The 11,550-nt window shown below is 46.2% G+C and overlaps 1 protein-coding gene across 1 annotated transcript in view; it reads left to right on the forward strand.

Annotated features, from left to right (window-relative positions):
- Positions 1–10,694, forward strand: part of KDSR (3-ketodihydrosphingosine reductase) — a 31,963-nt gene extending 21,269 nt beyond the window's left edge. The window contains exons 7-10 of the mRNA XM_066352501.1: positions 601–684; positions 3,918–4,001; positions 7,488–7,589; positions 8,556–10,694. Coding sequence (XP_066208598.1) covers positions 601–684; positions 3,918–4,001; positions 7,488–7,589; positions 8,556–8,675 — 390 coding nt within the window. The 3' untranslated portion in view covers positions 8,676–10,694. The remainder of the gene's footprint in view (positions 1–600; positions 685–3,917; positions 4,002–7,487; positions 7,590–8,555) is intronic.
- The last annotated feature ends 856 nt before the right edge of the window (positions 10,695–11,550 follow it).

An 11,550-nucleotide genomic window follows, 5' to 3' on the forward strand; every position in this document is an offset into this window, starting at 1 on the left:
GCTGGCTGCACAGAGGACCCCTGAACAAGTAACTTCTTGGGGGCATGCCATCCCTGGTTTGGTGTCATGAGAAGGACACAAGGCAAGGCTAAGGAGTGACCCCAAAATATTTTGTAGATGAAACCAGCTTCCCAGGATCTCCAGAAGCAGTGAGAGGAACACAGACTTGCAGTCTGATGGCAGACGCAAGGCAGCAGACCTGGGCCATAGCCTTGAGCCCAGAGCCGGAGGGGCGTGCGGAGGGCGGGGAGACGAAGGGGACTCCTTTCAGCATTGTCCCTTTGTCATTTCTCTCACTCGCAGCAGCAGAAGGGAAGAAACTAGAAGGGGGTGAGTGGCCATCCCTTGGGACCAGCTGTCTTCTGGAGCAGACATTAGGGTGTTCTGTCTTTATCTCTAAGTGATCTTCACGAAAGGCATTTCCCACCTCAGCAGTGGTGGTTCTGCTCCAACAGGATCTCCTGCGGGTCCTGGCCGCTTTGGAGGGAACCTGGGCAGTGTTTACTCCCTGTGAATGCCTGGCACCCAGTGCGGGCCGGTGAGGTGGACGCGGAGCAGTGTCTTGACTCCTGAAGGGGTAACTTTGTTTCTGAAACACAGGTGAAGCCATACAACGTCTATGTCACCGTTGCCTACCCGCCCGACACAGACACACCTGGGTTTGCAGAAGAAAACAAAACAAAGGTAAATTCTCCTCTGTGCCCGTGTTGACACCAGAAGCCTCTTTCCTGATGTTTCTCTCTCCACCCTCCAGCCCGCGGGCCTTTCCATCAGTCAGAAAATTGAGTTCCTTTCCATTTAATGTGCGAGCTGGAGGCCTCTGAACTTTCTGGAACACTTTCATTTGAAACCTTGGAGAACACAGCCATATTTTCAAATGCCAAGAGTCTGGCTAATGACCTTTTGAAGCCTTGTGGAGTGAGTCAGGTATTTTCTTTATGACGGAGAGGTGCAGCCTGTATTTTTAACTAAAGAGATGATAGTGTCCAGAAAGCATCTTCTCTCCCCGGAATGTAATGGCCTGGTTGCTGTTCTGCTGTCTCCCTGGGAGGTCTAATGGGCACCTCCGACTTCATGTTTCCGAAATGGAGCCTTTGATTCCCTCCCGTTGCCCTCATTATTTTCATCTCATTACCTGGGAACGGGGGAACGGAGGAGCCAGCTTGATCCTCCCTTGTGGTAATTCATTTTTTTTTAACTGCACATGTCACTATCATTCCAGCAGTGACAACCGCTGATATTTTTGCCCAAACAACTTTACTAGCCTTCAAAACTGGTCTGCCTGCTTCCCCTCCTCTCATTTGGGGTCTGTTCTTAGAGTTGCTTGTCATCCTTTTAAAGCTGAAGTCAGGTCTTGTCACTCCCCTGTTTAAAATCCTATTGTGGCCCTGGCCGGTGCTCAATGGATAGAGCATCAACTTGGTGTGTGGATATCTCAGGTTCAATTCCTGGTCAGGGCACACAGGAGAAGCGACCATCTGCTTCTCCCCCCACCTTCTCCCTTTCTCTCCCTCTTCCCCTCCCGCAGCCAGTGGATGGATTGGTTCGAGCCTTGCCTCAGGCACTGAGGATAACTTGGATCCGAGTACATCAGCCTCAGGTGCTAAAAATAGCTCAGTACTCAAGCATTGGCCCTAGACGGGTTTGCTGGGTGGATCCCAGCCAGGGTGCATGTGGGATGTGGGAGTCTGCCTCACTATCTCCCCTCTTCTCACCTAAAAACAAAAACAAACAAAACAAAAACCCCTATTGTGGCAAAAAAAGGAAATCCAATAGACCAAACACCTCTTGGTCAGCACAGTCTGATAGAATGTTCTGGAATGATGGAAATGTGTCTTTCACGGTCTCTCTACTATGGTAGTCACATTGTGGCTCTTGAGTACCCAAACTGTGGCGAGTGGGATTGAGAAAATGGGTTTTTAATTTTACTTCATGATAACTGATTCACAGTTAAAGTGAAATATTGCGCACACGTTGGTGGTGGCTCCGTACTGGGGAATGTGGCTCTAGCGGCTCCTGCGGTCTTGTGGCTAATGAGGTCCCACAGTGTCTGGACCTTGGCCACATCCCTGCCCACGGCATTTCCTCCTCCTCTGATGTTCAGGCCTGTCGTCACCTGTGAGTTTCGCTTTGCTGTCCCCTCTGGATGTTTGAGTGGCTTACTCCTTTGTTTCTTCCCATTTTTGTTCAGAGGTCATTGACCCCCTGTATCTCTGGGAGCATCCCTACCCCGGGCATTCACAGTCCTCTGGCTTTGCTTTTTACCAGGGCTTCCCACCACTGGACATTTCTGTTAGAGACCGCGACTGCTGGCGGTGGTCCTGAGCTGAAGGCAAGCCTCACATTTTGTTCAGAGGAGCCCCTCTGTGCCTGCGTGTGCAGTAGTCACGCTCTGAGCAAAGGAGTCTTATAATTCTTAATGTGACTCTTCACAGCTCGAAAATGGGCACCGATGCTCTGTAGACAGTGTAGTTGCAAAAAAGATGTTCATGGTTTATTCAATAGAAGCCTTTTTTCCTATTCATTTCTCTTTGGTTCTCTCTTTGTAAAATTACTACTATTTCAGAGAAGTAAATGTGAGCCCAATGTCTGTCCCAGAATAAGCGGGGAATCTGCTAAGCAGATTTGCAGCGTTTGGTAAGCCATCCTTTAGCTTGATGCCAGTGCTGACGAAGGGTGGAGATATCCCTGGGAAGATTTTATTTTGATGTTAACGTTGGGGTTTTTTTCCTACTTCTTGGGGCACATCAGATCCTACGTTGGTCTGTGAGCCCTTTAGGGGGCGCCATAGTGATTTTAAATCTAATGAGCAACTGGTCACTTGTGGTTACCCCAGCCTGGCGGTCTGAGAGAGTGGATGTTGGCTCCTTCCTCTCTATTCAGGCTTATCGAGAAAAACTGGACGTTTCTGAAGTGCTTCTCTATTTAAGAAGATATTTCTGGTTTTAATTTTAATGCTTTTAAGCCTTCGTGGTAAATACAATTTACAGTTTCATGCAGGTGAAGGCTTCAGTTTTGACCCTTCTGAAATCCCCTTTTAAAGAATTTTTGAGCATTTGTGAGCATGTTGCCACAATGATTATTAAAAAAAAAAGAAGAAGAAGAAAGAAAAGGGGGAAAAAAGAAGACCCTGTTCACAAAGAACTTAGGAGGTAAATTGTAAACACCTAAGTAGTTATCATAAATATTAAAGTAGAAATGTTCAAAGATGAGAAGAGAAATTACTGCCTGTTAAGAATTCACGCAAGGCTTTTTCACCTTGGTGATAACTGAGATGGACCTTCAACAAAGGCTCAGATTTTGGGTTCTGGTGCCCCAACCCAGTAACGAGCATACAGCCATGGGAGGGACCACTCAGTATTAGCTCTTCCCGTCTCCTGGTCACCTCCTCCGCAGGTCCTTTAAGAAACAGCTGCAGCACAGAACAGAGCCGCGGCTCTGCCTGCCTCGGACCTGCACTCTGCCTGGCTGTCAGGTATCGGCCCTCCGCTGGCCTGGGAGACCAGGAGGCCCAGAGATGCAGGCGGCATAGCACACAGCCCAGGGCGCCCAGGCTGGGCTCTGCGTAAACACCGTATGTCAGGTGTTGGGCCAGCAAGAAAGGATGTTTCTGGTCATGTAACAGTGACTATTCTTATTCAAGCTCTGATGGTCCCCACTGGAGCTGAGACCCAGAGTCCTGTGGCCAGTGCCTCCTTGTCTGGGGTCAGCTACAGGGCTGAGTTTTACATGGTGACCAGGTAGACACTGATTTAGAATCCAGATGGACCTACTTCCAAAAAAAATAAGAATCTACTCAAAGGTATAAAACTGGAATTATTTATAAACCAGAGTGTATGGGGGGGAGTGGGAAATGCTGTAAGAATTACCGATTTCTTTAATTGCATGGTGCTGACATGTCTGTTTCTCCACTGCAGCCTTTGGAAACCCGGCTGATATCAGAGACCTCGTCTATTTGCACACCAGAGCAAGTGGCCAAACAGATCGTTAAAGATGCCATAGTAAGTTCAGTCCTGGCTTTATCTATTAATAGCTCTAGTTCTGTATTTTGGAAAAAATATTTGTCCCAAGGTCTATTTCCAAACATAAATTATTCTATCTCTTTCTTTTTTTTTTGGCCAGTCAGGTTTATCATATCTAATATGGGACTTTTCTTCCCTGAGTTCCATATTATGTTAATTAGTGGCCTTCTGGAAACGAATTCTGTATCTTAACCTTAGGAACACATTGATCAGTGGGGGTATCTGGGAACGCTAGCTCTTTAAGAAGGAAAAGGAGGCCCTGGCTGGTTGGCTCAGTGGTAGAGCATCGGCCTGGCGTGCAGGAGTCCCGGGTTCGATTCCCAGCCAGGGCACACAGGAGAAGCACCCATCTGCTTCTCCACCCCTCCTCCTCTCCTTCCTCTCTGTCTCTCTCTTCCCCTCCCGCAGCCGAGGCTCCATTGGAGCAAAAAGATGGCCCGGGCACTGAGGATGGCTCTATGGCCTCTGCCTCAGGTGCTAGAATGGCCCTGGTTGCAACAGAGCAACGCCCCAGATGGGCAGAGCATCGCCCCCTGGTGGGCGTGCTGGGTGGATCCCGGTCAGGCGCATGCAGGAGTCTGTCTGACTGCCTCCCCGTTTCCAGCTTCAGAAAAATGCCAAAAAAAAAAGGAAGGAAAAGGAGACGTCTCTGTGATGGGTCAGAAGGGTGTTCTGTGCACAGTAGGTGGCCTGCGGCCTTCCTTCTCTTGCCCACAGGACTTGCAGGTGTAGATTTTTTTAGGTACCTCGTTGCCAGACTCATAGGTTTCTCTTTCACCTTCCTGCTTCCCGGGATCATTTTCCCAAATGTTCACTAAGAGGCAAGTGTACCCAGCCTACTGGGCCATCCCCCCCGTCAAGCCCAGCTAATGTGCTTCTGGGCTACTGAGTTTATTTGGGGCCCACAACGGCACCTTAGGAAGCCATATGCCATTTCATAGAACAACGCATGTGCCCCAGACTTCTGACAACATTCCTTTTAACCCAAGCACAGAAAAATAGCCAGTTACGAGGGCTGTCTGTAGACCTGAGGCCCACATTGAACTTAGGAAATTTGGGGACCATTGGGACAAGAAGCGTCAGGCCACTGTGTCTGAGGCCAACCTGGGCAGAATGTGAGAAATATCGGAACTCGATAAAAACATATGCAGACGTTGGACAAACTCTGCCGGGCTGTGTTTGAAGGCATAGAAAGGCGGCCCCGTGGACGAGGCGGACTTTCTTTTTCCTGCTTATCTCGATGAAAGCAAACACACTTGGTGTTCTTAATGATCTGAAACAGCTCTTTGCATTTGTCCGGATTCCTTTAGTCGGGTGCCGTTCTAACGTCTTCACCTCTTAACCGCTTTCTATTCTAAATGCTTGACAGCCCCAGAGAGCTTTTGTTCCCATGGGTTGTATTTGCCATATTAGAAATGGAAACCAATTTTTAAAAATATTTATTAATTCACTTATAATATCCATAATAAACCCATTACCTTGAAATGTAATGTTTTTGCAACCATCATTTTTTAGAACAAACAGTGGGTGAGACAAGGGGCGTTGTTTGATGCTGCAGTCGTCTCTTCAGTGTCTGTGCTCTGGGACGCAGCTGGGTTCTCGGAGCTGCTTCTCAGTTCAGTCTGCTCTCATATGTGGTTTTGAATGAAGCATATAGGCCTGACCTGTGGTGACGCAGTGGATAAAGTGTCAACCGGAAACACTGAGGTTGCTGGTTCAAAACCCCGGGCTTGCCCAGTCAAGGCACATATGGGAGTTGATGCTTCCTGCTCCTCCCCCCATCTCTTTCCCTTCTCTGTCTGTCTGTCTCTCTGTCTCTAAAATGAATAAATAAAAATCTTAAAAAAAGAAAGAATATAAAGAAAATCTGCCCTTACCCCGATATGTAGTTAGAAAAGGGAGGGGCATTTTACAGGCTTTTTAGATCACTCTGGGCATTCTTTTTTAGTATTAAACTGGATGAATAGTAGTTTCTTAAAGGTTAGTTGCAGTGTGGCATTGGGAACTCCATTAATAAACTTTTTGTTCTCTGTCGCATTAAAATCCCAATGGTCTTTGCACTTTGAATGTTTTGCACCCATTCATGATTTTGTAACGTCATGCATTAGGCATTTGGAAAATATGGGTTCGCCGAGTTATCCAATGACATTTGAGTTATCCAAAAAGTTGCAATTACAAATTTTAATTACAATAATAGAAATGTATTTGATTATATAACAATTATATAGAGTTATAATTCAATTATAAAAGGCTTCACCTATTGGAAAGCTGACAATCTCACGGAAAGCTTGGATTTTAAAACTGACCACAAAAACTGCCAATTTGTCTTGAAATGACAGGCCCATGTCATTAACGGTCCACACAATATCTTTCAAATACCTGAGCGTGAGACCGTAGGCTGGCCGTTCATGGTTGCTTTGGGTCAAAACGGCGCTCCGTGAGGAAAGCAGCATTTCATGGGTTACGCCGCGGGTGGGGGCTTCTCTTCCAGGCGGCAGCCCCGTGAGGTGGGCGCACAGCCGGCAACAGTGTGGGGTGCACACTTCTCTTTCTGTTGTACAGAATATTAAGAAGACATATCCCCAAGGGAGAAGATTGAACCAAACAATTCATAGGACTGCCTTATCAAGGGCATTTTAAAGCAAAAACTGACATTTTAAAACTTTACAGGGTTTGTTAACATTTCTGATCTCTTTGTATGTTTACTACAGCTGGCGTGTATGGCCACGAAGGGGCCACTGCTGTGGTTAGTGCTACTGTGTCGGCAGCATTTCACAAATATCACTGGGTGAAAAAGTCCATTATTGCTTTTTTTTTTCTTTTTTCTGAAGTTAGAAATGGGAGGCAGGCAGACAGACTCCGCATGTGCCCGACCAGGATCCACCTGGCATGCCCACCAGGGGGCGATGCTCTGCCCATCTGGGGCGTCGCTCTGTTGGCAACCAGAGCCATTCTAGCGCCTGAGGCAGAGGCCACAGAGCCGTCTTCAGCGCCCGGGCCAACTTTGCTCCAATGGAGCCTTGGCTGTGGGAGGGTAAGAGAGAGACAGAGAGGAAAGAGAGGGGGAGGGGTGGAGAAGCAGATGGGCGCCTCTCCTGTGTGCCCTGACCAGGAATCGAACCCGGGACTCCTGCACGCCAGGCCGACGCTCTTCCACTGAGCCAACTGGCCAGCGCCCATTATTGCTTTTATGTTATTACGACCACCGTTTTGTCCACGTGGACCCCTCCCCCACCCCCAAGGGACCCCAGGGTCCGTGGACCGACCCACAGTTTGAGAACCTTCCGTCAAGCCACTCAGCCTCTCTGCAGGGGCCACGTTCACTTCCGAGTCGCGGTTTGTGATCTGCTAACCTCTCGTTCTGCGTAAAAGGGAACGGGCACACTTCCCTGTTTCTGACACGTTGAGTGGATTCCCTTTGTGGTAACCACAATTGCCTCTCTCTTTTCTCGTCCGTCTACGTAGCAAGGAAATTTCAACAGCTCCATTGGCTCAGATGGGTACATGCTCTCGTCCCTGACCTGTGGAATGGCGCCTGTCACTTCTATTACCGAAGGGCTCCAGCAGGTAAGCCCAGAGGACGGATGTATAAAACAGAGTGAGCCCAAATGTAAACCATGGCCTTCAGTGACATGTATCCACCATTACGATGTCATACAGAATAGCTTTCCAGCCCCTTATCAAAGCCTTCACCTATTGGGAAGCTAGCTGACAGTCTCATGGAAAGCAGAATTTTTACACTGGCCACAAAAACTGCCAATTTGTCTTGAAGTCACAGGCCCATGTCATTAACGGTCCACACAATATCTTTCAAACGATAGTTGTCTTTCTCCCATTGATTGTCTTTCCAGTTAGGGAGTAAGCTCCCGGAGGCCTGGCCTGCGACTGTTCTCAGCACCTGGTGTAGGGTCCAACTCTGTGATCAGACCACAAATCTTTTTTTTTTTAAAGTGCACAATTCACATAGTTGTGCATATATTTATATAAATATATATTATATTTTTATTTATTCATTTTTAAAAAGAGAGAGAGAAGATGGGGAGGAGCAGGACGCATCAATGCCCGTATGTGCCTTGACCAGGCAAGCTCAGAGTTTTGAACCAGCGACCTCAGCATTCCAGGTCGACGCTTTATCAACTGCGCCACCATAGGTCAGGCCAGACCACAAATCTTAAACCAAGGAGCCTTGATAGTAGTTTGGATGATTGAGATGTGGGAGTGGATTTTCCCTCGCTCTCAGAACCCAGGACTACTAGGAATACCCATTTCATTCTTTGTTTCTTTAACATTTATTAACTGGGCTTATATTCTCTTGTTACGTATCCAGCACGAATCAGGATCTCATTCAGAGCAGACAGCTTCTGTCCTCAGTGTTTCACTGACACTGACAAAGTTTTCATTATACTTACCCTTGCAGCAGATTAGAAGATGTGGCTCAGAAACCATTTATTAGAGACATATCCTAGAATCTCTTAAAACGAGCTATTGTATTGTACTCTTGGCCGAGCTCACGGGTCTGTCTTTATCTTACAGGTGGTCACCATGGGCCTCTTCCGTATGCTCTCTTTGTTTTACCTTGGGAGTTTTGACAACATAATCCGTCGCTGCATGGTAGAAAGAGCAAAATATGTAACTGCAGACAAAACCGCCTAAACCATGGGAAAAAGTGTTTCTAAGGAGTGCGAGCAGCTTGCTGCTGGATGGGACCCAGTTTTCGGCCCACAGACACTTGTGTATTGCTTTTGAATATGTCAGATGGGACCAGAGGTCTTCTGCAACCTGGCTGCGAGCGAGGGAGTGGAGGTCAACTCCAAACCATATTATCAAATTATCAATACTATGCAAACATGGACCAGGAGCGCAGCCGACCCCTGGGTGGGGAGGTGACTACGGTGTGGGAACTGACAGGTGTAAGTAGGGTCAAGGACAGGATTCCAGTGTGATCACTTGCATTTTTTCTTGTTAATCTCCCCTCCACCCAATATAGATCAAGTCCAGAAATGTACTTTATGACACAGGTGACGATGTGAAGACTTTTTAAACCTTCCATGAAAGGCAGTTTGTGAGTTTCTGGGGCCTTTTTTTTTTCTTTCTCTCTTTAAATTGGTGTTATTTTATTCACGATGAGTTTTACATGTCCTGGTGAGTCCGAATACTAATGCGCGGGGCTCACTGTGCTGCGTGCTGGTGGGCACTGGCGGGAGGCTCTCCCTCTTTGATCCCAAATGCCCCCGGGGGATGGGAGAGAGCCCGGCAGAGACAGGAAAGAGGCTGGTCTTTTCCAGGAGGAAAAACACTGCGTTCTTGACTCCTCTAGGTTCAAATACTTAGGATACGTCTCATTTTTCACTCCTGGGGGAAACGCAGCCTCCTAAAATGTTTCTTTGAAGAGAAATAAAATCTTAGAAACTTACACGTTTACAATTTCTTCACTAGCCACAATGAGCCGAAGTCTCATTCCGTTCTGGCTTTAGTCTCTTCTCTTCCTTCCAATTTTGCTTATACTACTGTCATATTTTTCTAAAAAAAGAAAGAAAAAAAAAAAGACCAGTTAAAAATTTTGAACTTGACTTTTTTCAATTCATCCATGAATTAATGAAAAAAAAAAAATGAAGAAATGTGACATTCTTCTCGTAGTATATGTGTAGCTTTTAGAAAAGGCTGGCGATAGCATATTTAAATTCCACTCATTAAGATAAAAAAATAAATAAAAAAAGTTGGGACAGCAAAGCCGAATTTGAAGGTACTTGTTTTGAAATAAAAGAACCGCCCCGTCTCTCTGTGACGCTTCCCGTGACCCCGAGAGCGATCTTGAACCGCATGTTAAGGAGGTGCAGCCAGCATTTTCTTGGCGCAGCTCTCTGGAAACCTCATGGCCCAGTGGGTGCAGTTTCCAGACTGTGTTTTGTTGTTCATTGAATGGATTTCCACAGTAAGTGCCTATGACGAGTTTTAGCCAATGTGACCTGCTCCACCCCACCATTGTACCCTCTGTAAGGACAGCCACCTCGTCGCAGGGTGCTGCCCCTCCTTGCAAGGTCAGTGTGTGTCTTCAGTAGCCTACTCCAGCTCACCTGGGTGAGAACAGACCACTGCTTTTGAAGAAGAAAGTTTTTTATTGTTATAAAAGAAAGAAAAAACTCTACAAAAGATTAAAGACCGAAAAATGGTGGCAAAGTCATTTTTTTTTCTTTTTTTGCTCTTGAGTTTTTGAACCTCTTCACTTTAAAATGACTTAATTTTTTGAAAGTAAGATGTTTAATGGCTTTCATCCATGGGGTCTTATTAATGAAGATCTGAGAATGGCATAGTTAAACACTATCAAAGACAGAAGAAATTACTAGTTAATATCTAAGCTGCTTGGGGTGATTTCAGTGTCGTGGATGGCGGGGGGGGGGGGTGGGGGGTGGTGACGCCCTCCCGTGTCGTGAACATTTTAGCCTTAGGTAGCCAGCGTCTGCAAACTCTGTGGTGTCGTATTGTGTGGCCTCGAAAATGGAGTGAGCTATGTTTTTCTAATTCGCAGAAAGCAGTTGCGTTTATATCTGGATTTTCCCAACCATATTCCTTTCTCATAAATGTCCCTTGAATGTTTGCACTTTCTGCGGGTCTATGGAAATCTAGTCCAAGATGGTGTCTCATTTAATAAAAGTAATTAACAATAGTTCAATATTCATTTCTCAAGGTGTCCTCATAGACAGTCCTGTGACTGTATGGAATCTACTGCCCCGGACAAACGGAAGACCACTGTTCTGTGGTGGGAGATGATGCCCCCAGCCCCACTGCAGCCCAGGCACGAGAGCTGATGTGTGGCGGTCACCATCTCAGGGAGTGGGCTCGTTAGGTCAGAGGGCCACAATTCCTTTTCCATAAAGCTTTAAAAATTAAGGTGCTTTTTTGTTTTTAATTTATAAATTTGGTGCCATAATCCATTTGCCAGCAAAATCCAATGTGAACCAACATGAGATGATTATAGTTTTTATTTATGCCATTTCGTGAACCATCCGATCGTCCCACCTGAAGAACTACAGGTGGGTAGGATTCCAGATCTCGCCCCAGATTCTGTGGAAATGTTTCATAACATCCCACCTGTGCCCCTGTATTTCCTGTTCAAAATGCAAAGGATTGTAAATTCGGAAACACATCTGGGTAAAGGTTTTTGGATAAAGGGATTGTAGACCTTCAGGTATCATCACACGAAAATCAGACTTCACCAAAAACAGGAAAATATCACAAGGCGAATTCTAGTTTTCATTTTTTGGGCTCAATTTTTGTACAACTTTTTAATTTTTTATGCTCACTTTTTTCTTAGGAGAAGGAAAAAAAAAAAAACCCTGAGTCAAATTGTTAGGGGAATTAATGGATTTTTTTTCTTTTTAAAACACCACATTGACTCAACGCCTGGTATTGTACCTGGAAGCGGATAAGTCGTACCTGTGGCAGAGGGAGTTACAACTGTCGGCATGTTGGTTCTCTGTGACCAGCAGCAGCTCAGGAGGCGAGTTTCAGTTCTGAAAGTACCTGCCTC

Source organism: Saccopteryx leptura, chromosome 11 (genome assembly GCF_036850995.1).
Source record: "Saccopteryx leptura isolate mSacLep1 chromosome 11, mSacLep1_pri_phased_curated, whole genome shotgun sequence".
NCBI classification, from domain to species: Eukaryota; Metazoa; Chordata; class Mammalia; order Chiroptera; family Emballonuridae; genus Saccopteryx; species Saccopteryx leptura.